The sequence below is a fragment of the Rhinichthys klamathensis genome, unplaced genomic scaffold (genome assembly GCF_029890125.1).
Source record: "Rhinichthys klamathensis goyatoka isolate OS25496 unplaced genomic scaffold, OSU_Roscu_1.1 h1tg000043l_1, whole genome shotgun sequence".
Lineage (NCBI taxonomy): Eukaryota > Metazoa > Chordata > Actinopteri > Cypriniformes > Leuciscidae > Rhinichthys > Rhinichthys klamathensis.
Genome location: NW_026606590.1, coordinates 142,501 through 160,815, shown reverse-complemented (window position 1 = coordinate 160,815; position 18,315 = coordinate 142,501). Strand labels below are relative to the sequence as shown.

General features: G+C 37.4%; 1 protein-coding gene across 1 annotated transcript in view; it reads left to right on the top strand.

The window, feature by feature from the left end:
• Window positions 1-7,500: 7,500 nt before the first annotated feature.
• The window catches only part of mettl24 (methyltransferase like 24), a 15,160-nt gene continuing 4,345 nt past the window's right edge, over window positions 7,501-18,315 (top strand). The window contains exons 1-4 of the mRNA XM_056247194.1: window positions 7,501-7,685; window positions 13,094-13,192; window positions 14,825-14,961; window positions 18,041-18,263. Of these exons, the coding sequence (XP_056103169.1) occupies window positions 7,515-7,685; window positions 13,094-13,192; window positions 14,825-14,961; window positions 18,041-18,263 (630 nt within the window). The 5' untranslated portion in view covers window positions 7,501-7,514. The remainder of the gene's footprint in view (window positions 7,686-13,093; window positions 13,193-14,824; window positions 14,962-18,040; window positions 18,264-18,315) is intronic.

The following is an 18,315-nucleotide window of genomic DNA, read 5'->3' as shown; positions in this document are numbered from 1 at the left end:
ACCAATCACAGCACATTTCGTATTTCGGAAGGAGGAGCTTCATCGAAAACTATGCGTTCAACCAGACTGGGGAGAAAGGAGCTAATAATGTAAAATATGTAAAAAAAAAAAAAAAAAAAAAAAAAAAAAATTAAAAGATGCATTTTTTTAATCAATCAAGCATGAAAACATATGAGAACATATTCTAATACACCCCAAAAACAAAATCAAGACTTCGTAAAAGGGCATAATAGAAAACCTTTACATGTACACTGACAGTTTGATTGATAGTTAGTACTTGATTAAAGTTTATTTGAGACTATAGACTATAGATCTGGCTAAACATGAAATAAACATTTTTACATGTAACCCCGTCAATGTGGATATGGATTATATTTAGGAGATGCACAATTATAGACTCTGAACTCTTCACACTGACCTGAATTAAGTTTGAATGACAATAAACTACAGTACGCTGAACTTTAGACAAAAACACACACTTCTACACACTAATATTGATTTCTGGAATGGAGTATTTGAGCTTTGGTTTTGGTACATCTTTTAGGTCACCTTTTATTATATATATATATATATATATATATATATATATATTTATATATTAATAATTCATTTGCTTTAAATTATGAGAAATAAGTCACAACTATGGTTTCATTTTCTTGCCTACATTTTCTGATTTTAACAGGTCTGAGAGCAGCAGATGATAGTAACTTTTTGGTCTTTTTGGAGTGCAAAAAACATGTGAATTATTGTTATTATATTTTTATGGTGCTTTTTTGTTACTCTTCAGTGTAAATTACCATCCATTTACCATGTAGCCCTAATAAACATCTTCACTTGGTTTTCCAAAGAAGAAATAAAGCCTGTATAAAGCAAACCAGAAAGCATGAGACAGCGATAAACGGATAAGAATAAAGTGAAGGAATTAGAGGAGGAAATAAAGTAGATGACATTATTTAATAATACTCTAATTTTGGGCGAAATATGATTGGAAAAAATGGCACTTTACCTGAAATCTAATTCCTAAAGACACCAGCAAGTGTCAGTCTCCAGCAGAAATACAGATTCTGATCCACTGACAGCACACACTTAGCCTACATAAAGAAACAGATAGAGTGTAAATGACTGTATCATGTCAGATAATAGGAGTACAAAGTGATGAAACTACAAAAAAAAAAGTTTTTAAGGGAATAAATTAAAATAAGAATTATGATGTCAGCTTACATATTGATTATTATCTGATTTTAAAGCTTGTTTTAAGTCTCTTGTGTGGCAGGTTGAGATTCACTGATCTCGAAGATCCCTGAGTGTGTGTGTGTGTGTGTGTGTGTCTTTGTCTAGGGTTCCAGAGGCATGTGAGTGGAGAGAGACTCTGGAAACGTGTGTGCGTGTTTGTGCGCGTGCGCTGTGTGTGTGTGTGTGTGTGTGTGTGTGTGTGTATGTGTGTGTGTGGAGCATGGGACCCTTCCCAGAGTATTTGGATCTTGTTTTCTCTGTAATGTCTTTCAGATCCAAATAAATGCATTCACGTGTGTGCATGTGTGTCTAGGGTTCCAGAGGCATGAGTGGAGAGAGACTCTGGCAGTGGCGGTTCTAGCCCATTTCAACTGGGGGGGCCAAGCTGGGGCCAGTTGTACTGTTAGAGGGGCCAGTTACATTTAGACCTTATTGTTGTCCTATCATTTTCTGCACTACTGCAGGCATTAACAGGCAAAATACCGTGTTTATAATCATTCAACAATGTATTTGCATTTCCATTATATTTTTACATTTGCATTACATATTCAGTATTAGTCACAGTAACTGTAATAGACATGATGTCCTTCTTTCTCTTCATTTTGAGAACTATAGAGCAAAAGCAATGGGGACCAAGAAGCTTATTAATTCATTTACTGAAAATAACTGACTTTCTAGGTAACTACGTCTAACCGTTTACAGGGTTCCTGCACACTTTTTAAAGTCAAATTTAAGGCTTTTTAAGACCTAAAGAAATCAAAATCAATACCGTACATTAGGGGTGTGCAATATTGACAAAAATATATTTCAATATTTTCAACGTTTTGTTGATAATAATTAGATGATATTTTACTGATTGTGTTTTTGTGCTGGTGCCATGGCTGGTTTAGGCCTGTTGTTGACAGCTGACTCACGAAGATATTCATATTTTTCATATTATATGGTCAGTTCACAGCAGTGACAGAAATAATTTTTTTAATTAAGGGGCAATATTTGCCACCTTAAATTGATTTCCAGGGGCATTTTCACCTATATATGGACATTTTTTCTAAACTTATTTAGAGTTATGCATCACCTTTTATGTCAAATACTAACATTCAAATTATACAATAATTATACTTATTTATACAATAATACTTAATTATACAATAATTATACAGTACCACTGCTACCAGTCAAATTAATTAATTCAATTAAAATCCATCTTTGCAGTGCAGAGGTGACACAGAAGTGGCATTAATATATTTACACTCCATTTACAATAGCATAAATAAAGCTATGAGATTTTTTTTAAATCAATATTTAAATATGAAATGATTTCTAATTTTAACGTTTTAATTAAAGGATACTTTAAATATGAAACTAAAACCGCCAGTAGGCGGCGGCAAGTCCCTGTAAGAGGGATTCATTCATTCAACCGATTTGTTCAAACGGCTGATTCATTCGGGAAAGAAGCAAGTGATTCGTTCAAAACGCGGATTTCAGACTAGTCAAAATCATCGCTGTGTTGCATTGAGACTCTGCTACGGTTTCATTATGAAATTCTAGTCGGCGAAATAAAGGGAAAACAAACAATATTGACAATATTGTGTCTAAAAAGTTTTCCCAATGTTAACTTATTGTTAATTTAACTGTTGTATAACATAAATATCACAGTTGCAATTGTGCATGGGAAAACTGCACTCTTGCTGATGTGATATTCTAATATAAGAACATAATATGATATAAATATAAGACAAAAACTAATTTGGGGACATAGCCTACCTATGAACTGCACACAGCAGTGAAAGGACGATAGACAAATGCGATGGCACCTCACAGTGCCTACATAGTTAAAACAATGATTACAATATCATAATAGACAATAGGCTACACATCACACACCCCATTCGCACATAAAGAATGAACTTACAACTGAACTGACATTTACCAACTTTCTCCTTCTCTCCTCTCTCGCGTGCAGGAGACAGGCGTTATTCTGCCGCGATTCCCGGGAATGTGATGCGAATTGTCACGTTAAAAAATGCAAATCCACAAAGATAGAATAATAAAAAATAATACGCATACAACGATAACAACGATAGCAAAAAACAGTTTTGTACAAATTATTTCAAACTCCACATTTAGGGGGGCCACAAGGGGGGCCAAGCTTTTTGTCACAGCAGGGGCACTGGCCCCCCCCCCCCCCCCCTGGCCTCCCTCTAGAACCGCCACTGGACTCAAGTGGTACTCGATGCAGAGCCAAATAGGAGGAGCTAGAGCTCCAGCTCTTCCCCTCGCTGGAGCTCTAGCTCCACCCAGACCCGTTTTTCAACGGCTCTGGCTTCACCTCACTGGATTTAGTGGGTGGAAACGTGTGTGTGTGTCTTTGTTTAGAGTTCCAGAGGCATGTGGGCGGATAGGGACTCTGGAAACGTGTGTGTGTGTGTGTTTATGAAGAGAGGCGGGTCTAAAGGGGGAGTTCCAGACCTCCGAGTGACGACTGCAGTTTCTCCAGCTCTTCTTCTCTCTCTCTCTCTCTCTCTCTCTCTCTCTCTCTCTCTCTCTCTCTCTCTCTCTCTCTCTCTCTCTCTCTCTCTCTCTCTCTCACTCTCTCTCTCTCTCTCTCTCTCTCTCTCTCTCTCTCTCTCACACACACACACACACACACACTCTCTCTCTCAGCAGCAGAAGATGTTCACCGACGAACACACTCTGAGCGTCTGAACGACAGAAGTGAGGAAAACAAACGCTCAGACATGAAGAGCAGAAGATCAGGAGGAGAAAAGAGGTGAGCGCGATCTATTAACTAACAGTAGTTCATACAACCACTGTTAGTTCATGTTATCATACTTCCTTAAATAGTCTAATATTAACAGATGCAATAATGTTAACTTAGATTAACAAAAGCTTTGGAAGTATTGTTCACTTTTAGTTTGTTCATGTCTAACTAATGCAGTTAACTGATTTTAACTAATGAAACCTTATTGTAAAGTTTTTCCATTTAGTTTTATATCACAGTAATGGTGTGTGTGTGTGTGTGTGTGTGTGTGTGTGTGTGTGTGTGTGTGTGTGTGTGTGTGTGTGTGTCACAATACTGAAATTTTTACAACAAATTCAACATGTTAATGTCTATTTTTGTAAATCCAGAGAATGATAGACTGTACAAAATATCTAAAATATCTACTTTATCTAACTTTATTTTTTTTTGGATTTTGATGGAATCAAATCAAAATAAATGAATCTGTGTAATAATACAATTTAAATTATGAAAAATTTACTCATATTTGACCAGTTTAGAACATGATTCTGATAACTTGAGATGCACATCATGCTACAATTAATGCCAAAAGTTGACATTTTTGAGTTTACTCCGTGTTCTAATTGTCGCTATCACATTTTAAAGAGGTCATGACATGAGAAATTAAATTTACCTTGATCCTTTGACATAAGAGCTCAAAAAACAGCTTGTTTTGATATTGGGTGATCTGTGATGTCACACAGGCAACAGAGCAAGACGTCGACCAATAGTTAAACATCATCGCGGCATAGGTCCCGCCCACTGTCATTATAGGCCCCACCCACTATCATAATAGGCCCCGCCCACTGTCATTATAGGTCCCGCCTACTGTCATTATAGGCCCCACCCACTATCATTATAGGCCCCGCCCACTGTCATTATAGGAAATTATTTCATAACGCTTTGTCTGTAAAGGACAGTTTTTTAATATGGATAATGTTTTCAAAACTCTTACTTGCGTGAAATAGTAAGTGGGCTTTGATACTAGGGCTGGGAATCGCTTGCTACTTCACGATACGATACGATATGCGATACATTGTTCACGATACCGATAATATCACGATATGGCGATACTGCGATAATCGACATATTATCAGTAATAACTCACAATATATCATGTTTTAAGAAATAGACATTTTTTTTTAATTAGGAAAATTAATCTCCATTTATTTTTTTGGATGAAACACAATAACAAAAACAACTTGTGTCTTATCAGTTGCAACAAAACAGTCACAGACACTATTTTAGTGTAACATTGCTGCAATCAGTAGTAATAAAAATGTTTACGCCGGGGTGTGTCGGCTTCGAGCCAGAACCAACCACGCTTTCTCACAGAGCTCCGGGTGATGCCGCGTGAGGTGTCTGTGCATGTGGTCGTGTTTCCCGTGTAGCGGACTTTTGCAAATCCAGACATCCCAAGTCTCCCGGAAGTTCCGGGAGTCTCCCGCATATTAATAGCGTCTCCCTGATGCCCGCAAATAAGTTCAAATCTCCCGGAATCTAGAGCGCGCATGCGAGACAGAACAGCCTACTGCGCGCATAACATACATAGCGCGGCAGAGAGGGAGAGAGCGAGAGACTTTGCGTGTGTGCCTCATGAAAGCTAGTCAAATCCAGTCAACTCGGATAATGAATAGAGCGTTTTATAACGGCTTTTAAGATCGCATCGAGAATCGATCGCGGGAGTAAATATCGTGAGATATCGCCATATCGATATTTTGGCGCACCCCTAATTGATACCGCTTCCTCCAATCATAACAGTGGCGTTCACTGAGAAGCCTTAAAGCGGATCATTTCAGATGCATGCTTAGAACGAAGTTTGAAAATAATCATATATTTTGTGCAAAAAAAACTTTATTAGCATTATAAGTGATCCTCGAAGAACATATTAAAACTAGAATGTACATTTCCTGAAGAAAATGTGAGTGGTGCTTGTAGTGGCAAAACTCGCCACTCGGTTGCTAGGGTGTTTCTAGTGGGTTGTTAAGATGTTCTGGGTGGTTGCTAGGCTGTTGTTAGGGTATTCTGGGCGGTTGGTATGGTGTTACTAGGTCAGGGTGGCCGCGGGTCCTTAAAAAGTATTCAAATGTCTTAAATTCAGATTTGATGGGTCTTAAAGCAACACCAAGCAACTTTTCCTCTGCGGTCGCCCTACAGGTTAGAAGCAGAATTGTCCATTACCGCCGTGGTAAATAATTTAGCCTAGCGCAGCCGACTGTCGCACGCGCACGCACATGCTCTCTGTTTATCCAGCACCGGCTTTGGAATCAACAATGGCCACAGACAAGGTAGAGTATGATGCATGATTTTATGAAAGTGTAGTGGTAGTCTACTGTCGAGTACGCTCCACCTATCGGCAATTGTAACGCTTGCCGTAAAGCAAGTCAAATTTGTAGTTTTCTTAGGTCTCATTCGCACTACAGAAACGCGACCCGATCTGGCAATCTTACATAGCGTGGATATATCAGATAAAAGACCGCAAAGCGTGCCATAAGTGCATTTCACCATGTCACGACTTGATGAACCACTGAAACCATTTTTAAAACATTATTTTAAGGTAAAAATTCTTACTTAGTGTTGCTTTAAATATTTCTGGTCACACTACCGCTAAAATCTCTCCCGTCTGACGGATGTCCGTCAAATAACCAGCGAAGCATCGACTCGCGAGAATGATTCTGATTTTATCACATAAACAGCGATTGATAATGATGATGTATTTCTGGTAGCGCTGTTGAGACTCGCCCGTCTCTCTCTGAGAGATTTTATAGTGAGAAATCAAAACAAATGAACAGCACACATAAAAAACTCACTGAGGTAAAAATTCACAATGTTGAGTTTATGTTTAACATATAGTTAAGTAACATAATGGGAGCTATTTTCCTGGATATTCTCACGATTGCAAATGTTATATTGATTTTAGTTCAATAAACAAGTAGTTAAATTACTTTGGTTAAATATTACATATACATATGTAATATAATGTATCTTTCCATCACAGGTTTGGTCTTAAATTCCATTCAAAGTGGCATTAAAAAGGTCTTAAAAGTCTTAAATTACCGTTTTTTCTTTTCCTTTTCCCTTTTTATTTATTGTGTTTTTGTCTACATGCAATCACAAAAAGATCAGCATGTATGTGAGTCAATACTTAATACTTAACACTAATCTTCTTTTGTTCTCGGACCAAATGTTATGTTTGGAAAAGTGCATAATTCACATTTTATTTCTGTTTTTGAGTCATTTGGCAACTAAATGTGTCTTTCGCAGATAAATGTCAGAAAAATTCAATGCCTCCAATGTAAACTGTCTTTATAATATTTTTTTTTTTTAGCATTAAATGTAACTTGTTTATATCTGTAGACACCCTGTATGTGGTTGCTGTCATCATGACGCTTTACTGTTATAGATCAGTGTGTTCTGCTTCATGAATCTGTAACCCAGCGCAGACTCGGTGTGTGTGAACCCTGCAGGATGGAGTGTGAAGAGTGAGCCGTGAGGGACGAGGATGAACAGGTGTGTGTTGCTGCGCGCGAGTCTCCTGCTATCTCTGCTGTGTGTCTGCGCTCGGGTCCTAGTGGAGCTCAGGGGCTCGAGTCTGACGCCGCCAGGTCGAGTCCGGGAACCGGCCGTTACCGTGGCAACAGATGCTGCGACCGCGCGGACGCATCGCCGGCGGGTGAGGAAACTCATATCAGTCTTGATTAAAACAATTATAAAGAATTAAATTAATTCAAATAAAATAATAAAATGTAACTTTATTAAAACTAGGAGTAGCACTATATTAAAATAATTAAAACAATTATAATTCAATTAATTATAGTTATAAATAATTAAATTAATTCAAATAAAATAATACTTTTTATTTACATAAACTAGGAGTGGCACTGTATTAAAATAATTAAATAAAACAATTATAAGTAATTTAATTATTAATCAAAATAAAATAAATTAACTTTTTATTTACATAAACTAGGAGTGGCACTATATTAAAATAATTAAAATATTGTAATTAAATTAATTAATCAAAATAAATTTACTCTTTATTTACGTAAACTAGGAGTGGCACTATATTAAAATAATTTATTAAAGCAATTATAAGTAATTTAATTATTGATCAAAATAAAATAAATTAACTTTTTATTTACATAAACTAAGAGTGGCACTATATTAAAATAATTCAATAAAACGATTATAAGTAATTAAATTCATTCATTAAAATAACAATACTTTTTATTTACATTAACTAGGAGTGGCACTATATTAAAATAATTAAATAAAATAATTATAAATAATTTAAAAAAATAGCTAAAATAATTTAATGTTCATCAGGGTTTGCACAATTTATTACTGATGATGAATTTGCACAACTTTATTCATTTTTAAATAAAGAGATTTATAAATCATTTTTACTCACAAATAGCAATTTTATATGACATAACAAAAAAAAATATTATTATTATAAAAATTCCATTGGCTTTATAAGATTTTATTGGTTTCCATGACTTTTCCAGGTCTAGAAGTCTGTTTTTTGTATTAATATATGTATGAACATATTGATAACTAGCTTTACCTCGCAGCCTCTTGTGTGAGAAGCGCTGATGTCATGCACAGAAAGAGTGGATGAAGAAAACAGATCAGACTCTCAGATGAAGCAACTTCAGATTCATATTCAGACGCTCAAACGCGCTTCTGTTCTCAGTTCTCCTGTGTGTGTGTGTGTGTGTGTGTGTGCTGCTGACTGTGCATGTCAGAAACACTCGCACACAAAAGCGTATTCATGCTCTCCTGAAGACTCTCAGAGAGAGAGAGAGAGAGAGAGAGCCAGGGCCTGACCTTTGACCTCTGAGTCCAACACCACACACAGATCCCCTTCAGTGCACTAAAATGACTCGTATATAAATATGCATGATTACAATGTTACAATCATGAGCTCATTAACATATGACCGCCCACATTTACTCAGTTATTCAGCAAAAGACGGTTGACTGACATTAATGAAGTAGAAATAGAGCATAAGGAAGGATTTATGGACTGGATTGGGACCGTATGAAGGGTGTGGTACACATGAACTATAATTGAGACAGAATGGAAATATTCACAACGGTCTCAGTTTTTGGTTGGTATTAGAAACAGATTCAGAGAATCGTATTTAGAAACTCCATCAGACTATAGAATAAATGATCAAGGACGCATTCAATTGATATTAAAGACATTTATAATGTTACAAAAGATTCTATTTCAAATAAATGCTGTTCTTTTTGAACTTTTATTAAAGCTCCAGTCCGTAACTTTTTTAAGTTAAAAACAATACAAAATAATTATATTAAAAAAAACTTATTCTGCCAGTGGTCAAAACTATCTGCTTGCCATAGCTCGATTCAAAACGGTTAGCTTGTAATAATGATTTTAATTCCAGTGGTACTGGTGGGTTTCCGCGGGGAATTCGAGCATGTCTTTGCGTCATGACGTCACACCCGTACACATAAAGAAGGAGTTTCGGCTAGCCGGCTATACTGCGCGTGACGAGATGTTTAGATGTATAGGCTTTTCTCGCAGCACTTTACATGATTAAACTTATGGCATCCAGAAAGATCCAGACAACAATCATCAGTGTCAACTGGAGATTCAGCAGTTATAAAAACCCAAAAGACTTCGTACTTCGGATTTAAGGTGGCTAGAGAAAGAGAAAGAAACCGTCTCATGCGAACACAAGGATTTAAACATCGGCGGGGCTTTTGAAAAGTGCGGGAACTCCGTGTTTTGAAGGGGTTCGAGACGGAAGAAGAGACGGCTTTTTTCTGCTGAACAAGTAAGACATTTCAATAGTTCAATCGTGTAACAGTACGTTTTCTTAATTCACACAGTTATGGAGTTTCCTTTGTTGTGCCTTTCTCGTTTTGCTATTATGGAGAATATGAATTCTGAACTACACAGGTAACCATAAAACACATTAAATTTAACATTAGTCACGCAATGCTGATGTTGTTAACATGAACAATTTGAGAACAAAGTAGGCTATAATTTGCACGGTTGCTGTAAATCACGTTGATTAAATCTAACGAAGCTTATCATGTCGAATGCTTTTTCCCCCTTAGTTGGTCAGAACAAAAATGGATTTTTCTTACTTGTTCAGAAGACATTTTCTTATGAAAATTTTTATGTTGGTCAAACTTTCAAAAAGTGAATCTGTGATTCTGTATGCCAGTATCCACACAGCGCGGTGACTGACAGCAGCACTCGCCTCAAAGCACTGTGTTCATCCGCGCTGTTTCATGCCGATTTACAACCCACGGAAAGATGATAATTCCGCGAATCACTGCAGTTACAGATTTCGAACAGAGAGATGGCGACAAAGAGGAAAAGATACGGACTGCAGCTTTAAAGAGTCCTGAGAAATAAAACGTATCCCAGTTTCCAAAAAAATACGAACACTGATAATAATCATAAATGTTTCTTGAGCATCAGATCCTCATATTAGAGTGATTTCTGAAGGATCATGTGACACTGAAGACTGGAGTAATGATGCTGAAAATTCAGCTTTGATCACAGGAATAAATTACACTTTACTGTATATTCACATAGAAAACTTTTACTTTAATTGTAAAAAATATTTAGCATTTTTTACTGTATTTATGGTCAAATTTGCACATGCAAAGAGCCCAAACAGAGCTGGGTGAACTTCTCATGCAACAGAATGAAAATATTTGTGTTAATGATATTCCCTCATATCTCAGGCTTTATTTAAAACTGTAAGGCAGCAGTGACTGTGTTTGCGTGTTCCCCGGCGAGTGTGTGTCGAACACGAGGACTCAGGGCAGGAGCGCTTCAGTGGATCCAGATGTGCAAACTGAGCTGATCCAGAACCTGCCGAGAAACACGCGTTCGTGGATCACATGATCTCCTTTAAGAGGTTCTGTAGGGGTTATTATAGGAATTTGTGATGCTAATTTAATTTTAAATATATATATATATATATATATATTACTTGTATTATATATATACTGAATATACATGTATATATGTATATATAGGTGAAACTCAAAAAATGTGAATATCATGCAAAAGTTCATTTATTTCAGTAATTCAACTTAAAAGCTGAAACTAATATATTATATAGACTCATTACATGCAAAGTGAGATATTTCAAGCCTTTATGTGTTATAATTGTGATGATTATGGATTACAGCTATGAAAACCTTTTCACAATATTCTAATTTTGAATTTGGGGTTTTCATATCTGTAAGCCATAATCATCACAATTTAATCACAATATAATAAAAGTAATATATATATATATATTTATAGTTTTTGCAATTTTGTTGTTTTTGTCATTTATATTAGTTAGGTTTTTACTTTAGTTTTAGTTATTTTTACTAAATTAAACTAAACTAAATTAAAATAAGAAATTAGGAATTATTAAATTTATTTTAACAGGGTTATTATAGTTAACAAACTAAAACCATAAAATACATTTTTCGCTACTTAAAATAAGCGTTACTTTAGTATAATTGCGATACCATTATATTTGTTATATGTCTTTTGAATCTGTTTTTATTTTTATATTTTCCGTTTTCATTTTAGTTTGTCTAATTTAGCTGTTTTTGTCCTTAAAAATATATGTCTATATAGTTTTTTAAATAATTTTTATTTAATTTTAGTGCATAAAGTGAAACTAAATTAAAATGAGAAATGTTAACTATAATAACCCTGCTTGAAATAAAGGTTAAATTAAATAAGAAGGTTGCAACATTTATTGTTTCCATTTAGCTTAACTTGATACACTACAATAACTAAAAACTAAAATAATAATTAATAAAAACTATATAGACATATTTTTCAAACATAACTAATACAAATGACAATACTAAAAAACTTTAACTAAAAATCAAATATATATATTATTATATTATTACAGAATATTCAAAATATGAATAAAATCTCTCAACGATACTCAGATCGCAGAGAATAACAAGAGAGAACATATTTACTAATGTTTATGAAGATAGCCTGAGAGGATGATGAAGATGATGAAGATGTGACTCTCTTCTGTAATAACCCAGATGTTGCACTCATGCTGACCTCGGGTTTGTTTGACATTCGTAACAGGGATGGAAAAATGCAGATGTAGCCAGAGTCTAACTCTAAAAATAGAAATAGAGTAAAACAAGCTATAAATAACTTGTCCTTCCAACTCTATAAAAACATGAGCATTTCTAACAGAGTTTGTGGGACGATTTAGAGTGAAACAAACCAGCGTCACAGATCTCAGATCTGTGATGATATTGATAACAGATACACTTACTGATGATGTTTGTGCTGCTGTTTTCCCGCCAAAACGACGTCACTTCCTGGCAGGAAAATTTCTGGAAGGAATTGGCTGAATTTATCTTTAATTTAGTAAAAATGAAATACTATTTTACTTTAAAGGATATTATTGTGTATTATGAAAAAAATGTTAACAAAGGTCTTGAATACATTGTTGATTTATGTATACTGTTGGCAAAATTGTATATCCATAAGCAAACATATTTAAATTCATCCCCAATATTGAAGTTGTTTAATTTAGAATTTGATTGCTTCATATCTTCTCTGAAATTGTTAAAAAACAAAAAGTCATTAACATGTTTAAAATATTTTTATATTATTTTTGGATCCCCTGCTACCAATTAATGTTTTTCCTTGTTCTGTAATATTGTATGCTATGTTGTATCTATCTGCAATAAAAAATATATATATATAATAATAATATATATATATATATATATATTAGGTGATATTAATTGAAATAAAAATAAAAAATAAAACTGATCAAAATTACAAAAAATAATCTAAAATGAAAATATTAAAATAAAATCTGATTCAAAATATGTATAAAAACTATAATTAAAACAAAATACAATCCTGAGCTCCAGATCTTCACTAATGAATCTTCCACTTCACAGAAAGGTTTCCGGACACATTTATGAGCTACAGAATCTCAGAAATACAAGAACAAACCCTCATGTACTGCAGTCTCCAGAGACGTCTACTCTGAGCCCGTCTTCACTGTCAGCAGTGTGTGTGTGTGTGTGTGTGTCCGTGCAGATTCCCCGATGGAAGATCGAGCTCGAGCCGTGGGCCGCCGAGCCTCGCGGGGTTCAGGAGGAGGCCCGCCGGTTCCTCGGATACATCTCTACACCACAGGTACAGCCTCACGCTATCCCACGACCAATGCGGACGAGTGATTCAAAGGGGGCTAATTCGTACGTCCTCACTCGTCCATTTGTGTAAACCCGCGCGACGGGGAGGTTTAGGGGGCGGGGTCATTCGTACGAATTTGGCAACTCGTACAATATGTACGATTTAGCAAAAATCATTCAAATTCGTACAAGTGAGGTCGTATGAATTCGTACGAATTGCCGTGAGATCGGTTTGGTACAACTTTGTTTTGGTTTGATGTGCCCTATTATGCTATTTTAAAGGCTCCTACAACAGGTTTACATTCATCCAAGGTCAAAAAACACTTTCATTTTCTCATAATATCCATTGCAGCATCACTAGCCATGTTTCCATCCACTTGTCAATCGAATTATCTGAAGTTCGGTAAAAAACCTCATGCGAATAAAGCTGGTGAAAGTGTGTTTCCATCAAACGGCTTTAAAGGTTTTTATCGTCACAGGTTTTTATCCGCTTTAAAGCCGTTTGATGGAAACACACTTTCACCAGCTTTATTCGCATGAGGTTTTTTACCGAACTTCAGATAATTTGATTGACAAGTGGATGGAAACATGGCTTGTGTCTGAAACGGTTCAGTCTCTCTAAACTCCGCCTCTCTGAGAGCTGCTCTGCTCTGATTGGTCAGAAGGCCCAGTCTGTTGTGATTGGTCAGAAATCAAACACTCATTATCATATCTGAGTCTCAGCTCTTGACACACAGTGATACGAACAGTAACAATGGCGTGGGTTTTCCCCAAATGGTGAAATTTTTTAAAACTCATCCGTTTTAATGATATTAAGCCATAAAGTTGTGCATAATTAAGGGCGTGGCCACTTGAGTGACAGGTGGATTGCCGCTGATGTCACTACTAGCCGTTTGTCTGCTGTGTGTTAGCGTCACGTCACCTCAGCTAATCCGCCTCGCTGCACATGTTCGTTTATCCGGGAGTGACGCGGCCAAGATGGCGACGGCCGGCTCCGCCCACTTTGGGCTTCGAAAGCGCTCTTCAGAAACACTACGGGTGACGTCACGCACATATTTATTTACAGTCTATGGTTTTACCATATCAATCTCATCAAAGTGGACTAGCTTTGTCAGCAGAAAACAGCGTCTTCTCGACCAACGCATTCTCATCCGACGCACATGGCACCCTTTAGCGTCAATATAACACGCTTCGGTTATGGGTAGGTTTAGGTCTGGGGTAGTGTTAGGGTTAGACCACTAGGAGGCGCCACATGTCTGCGTCTCATATTGACGCTAAAGGGTGCCATGTGCGTTGGATATACACGCTTTGGCAAACACGTCAGTATATGACGCCTTGGGATGAGAACGGGCTGTCTCGACACAAACCGAACTCTTCCAGTCTCAGATACACTAGTGTTTGAGGGCGGAGCTAAGAGACGCTGTTCAGTCAATCAAGACCAGAGGCTGGCATTATGCAAATTAGCTACAAAACTACAGATTAAGCAGGAAGTGAGACTGAATTACTGACGACTATAAACATAACTTAATAATAACAGATCTTTTACACACTCCATGACAGGGAATATCAGAAAAGGCATAATATGGGCACTTTAAAGCCAGATGATGAATGATGGATCTCCGGTGTGTGTTTGAAGGTGTCCTGTGAGAGACCGGCGTCCGTGCCGCCCGTGTTCGACAGAGAGGATCATGGGTCGTGGGCTCTGTGTTTGGACCACAGGTTCAGTCTGGCCCAGCGAATCGCATCGAAACACTGCCGCGTTTATTCTCTCAGGTCAGTCTTACACTGCTTCTATTTCTGCTGTTTATGTGTCTATGTGCAGATCTCATGAAATGGCGTATGTATGACACGCCAATTCGTATTTCCATTTTTGGCGTGCTATCAACACGCATAATCGCTTTTCAGCGTGTTTATCAACGCCTTTGACTTAACGTTATATTACTGTATTATGTATATATATAAATATATGACCTACCCCAACCCCGTCCCTAAACCTACCCGTCACTGGGGTTAATACCATTTATGAGTCTTCTCCTACCATCCTAGGAAAAGAAATATCGCTCCACAGATGTAGATATAGATTTTGCTTCGTTTCCGCTCGGACATTTAACGGCGTAGACATACACGCGGAATCACTCGGACATTTAACGGCGTAGACATACACGCAAAAGATTTCGGCGTGGACATACACGCGGATATTTCAAAATGCGTATAGATAACACGCCACTTGAATTGAAAGTGGCGTGTATGTTTACGCAAAGTCATGATGTCATGTTGCTATGTGGTGTGTTTAATACGCTTTAAGACACACCATGTGTAAGTTCATAAGTCGACAGCATTGCTGAGTATTTTCTGTGCATTTATAGGCCTGCTTGTACATTTCAGTGTGTGTGTGTGTGTGTGTGTGTGTGATGCTCTGCAAACTAAAACGCTGACATTATAATTCATGCGTGTGAAACTCCTGCCCTGCAGCTTCTCCTCATTATACAGTCAAACTTCATTAGCAAACGTCGTTTATACGGACCAGCAGCTGCAAACACTCTGACATGACAAGCCTTTATATTCATTATATATATAAAATTAATTAATTAAAGGACGTAAAAAGGCTTAATTTTCCGTATAAAACATAAATATTTTTTTCTTTATGATTTTTGACATGAAATATGACCCTGAATGTGAGATTCTTTTAGCAGACACTTTTTAATGGGTTCATAATTTGGTCCGAATCTCAATAAAGGCATTAGTTTGAGTTAGAGTTTGAGATGATCCAGGATCAGTCTCTGGCCAACATCACTCAAACCTCATGAGTCAGCGAGTGAAAGCCCTCACTCATGAACGCAGGAGTCGCTGCTCACGCTTGAACGATGTTTAGCTGGTTTCACAGCGGATCCTGATCGGGTCTGACGCTCTTGTCCAAACACTCCAATGCTCTTTAACATGATTTATAAAACCTGATTAAAGGTACAATATGTAAGAATTTTGTAATAAAATATCCAAAAATCTCTTGCATAGTGTGATATATTTCCTGCAGTTGTGTACTTAAAAAATCTTTGGAGACTTTTGGGATATTGTATTTCAGAGAAATTCCGATTTTAAATAAGTGGCCGTCCCGGAAAAAAACGTTGCCCGTCAATGACGCAATATCCGCGCTATCCTCGGTTTCCATTAATACTGCTATAGCCATGGCGTAACCATGGCGACAGACGTGGACAACTGCGTAGTGCGTAACGTTTAGAGGCTCGCAGTTCTCGTTTCTTTCAAACATAGACCATGGCGAGCAGACTTTGGGACAAACAAGGAGAACTAAAATGAGGATCAACATCAGCGGGGCGTTTTTGAGATGCAGAGAGCTAGCGTCCGCGACTAACTTGGCCTCTCCAGAGCTTCACGAGTCCCGACTTGACAGCTTTATTAGACAGGTGAGCAAATGTACATAAAACAAATCAATGTTATTTAAAGTCCCCGTGAACCGGAAGTTGCAAACGACTTTTCTCCAGTGTTGTGACGTATTTCCGAGAGAAACGGAATACTAAATGAGGCAAAATAGTGGGTATGGCTTTCTTTACAACTAGCACCTGATTGGATCTAGAAAAGTAGGTGTTTTCATTCAGCCTGTCTACTGTCAGTTGGAGGGGCGTGTTTACGGATGTTAAGAAGACGCCCAAACCGTGAAACCTACGTCATCAGGGAAGGTCCTCCAATGCAGAGGGGAGGGGAAATTTCAGATTTCGATTAAAGATTACGAAGCCAAAAATTTTTTTTGTGTGGATTGACTTGCATGGATGAACTGTTCACCACAAAACGATCAATTTAGGCAAACAAAGTAAGTATGGTCAATTTTGAATTCATGGGGACTTTAATGTAGCTCAACATGATGAAATGTTAGAATATGGTCAGTATGTTATTCTAATGTTGATCTAGCTCACTGCTAGTCTCGTATAGCAAACGAACTAACAAGTAGAATAACATTATAACTTTCAACACACATTTAAATGCCGTTTAGTGTGATAGTGTAACGTTAGAGCAAGTGAAGCAGCGCTGCGTTACCTCACAAGTTTAATTCGTCTAATAAACTGACCTGTGTGAGTAATCCAGCACTCGCGGTGGTTCGGTAGAATTAAATGTCCTTATTCCTTTATATCCGCGGGACTCGCGTGTGATATCTGTCTCTTTAGCAATCGCGACCTGCTTCATACCACTGTAATGTTAAAAACATGAATGTTTGCACTCATCCATAAACATTAGATCTATCGCTTGACAGGAAGTCCCATCATGCAGCTCATCACTGCGTCATCAACCTACGCCTGTGTTATTGTTGGAAACTGCGCCCTCTTGTGGCGAGTGCCTTTAAGTAAAAAAAACATAAAAATGTTATTTGATCTATTTGATTGATTTTGATAGCTTCCTTTTTCTGGCCCGTCCAGGTAGTGTAACCACTGTTCCTTTAACTTTGAACTAGCAAACACTGCTTCCAACTGTGTCTCGAGGAACATTTAGTGCCTTGGCTATCTTTTTAAATCCTGTTCCTTGTTTGTGAAGGGCGATGAAATCTTCTCTTAACTTTTTGGACCATTCTTTCAAACGTGACCCTCAACAAACCTCCCCAGTTCAGATATTTCATGTGTTCTAGCTCAAGCACACCTGGTGCAACTAATGAAGCCCTTGATTAGTGAGACAACACTTGCAGATTTGTGCTGTTGTGAGGCAAAACTAACTTTGGTTTGGTTTTATAATGTTATTTTCCAGCTAATCTATGTTACCTTAAATTATATGTTTATCTCTGTAAAGCTGCTTTGAAACAATCCACATTGTTGAAAGCACTATATAAATGATGTAAAATGTGTGTTTGTAGGCTGGCAGCGGATGACGACAGGCTGGAGCGGATGCTAGCCGGATCCGGCTGTGAGGTTCACTGCTTCGACCCGAGTCTCAGGTCAGCTCATCTCCAGGAGGAACACATGTGGCTCCACCGGCTCTCCGTCGACTGGAGGGACCCCAACCCTGACAGACTCCACACACACACACACAGCAGGAGGAAGATCAAGGACATACTCAACAGCTTCGGCCATAGACAGGTGACACACACACTCTCACTCTCTCTCTCTCACACTCTCTCTCTCTCTCTCT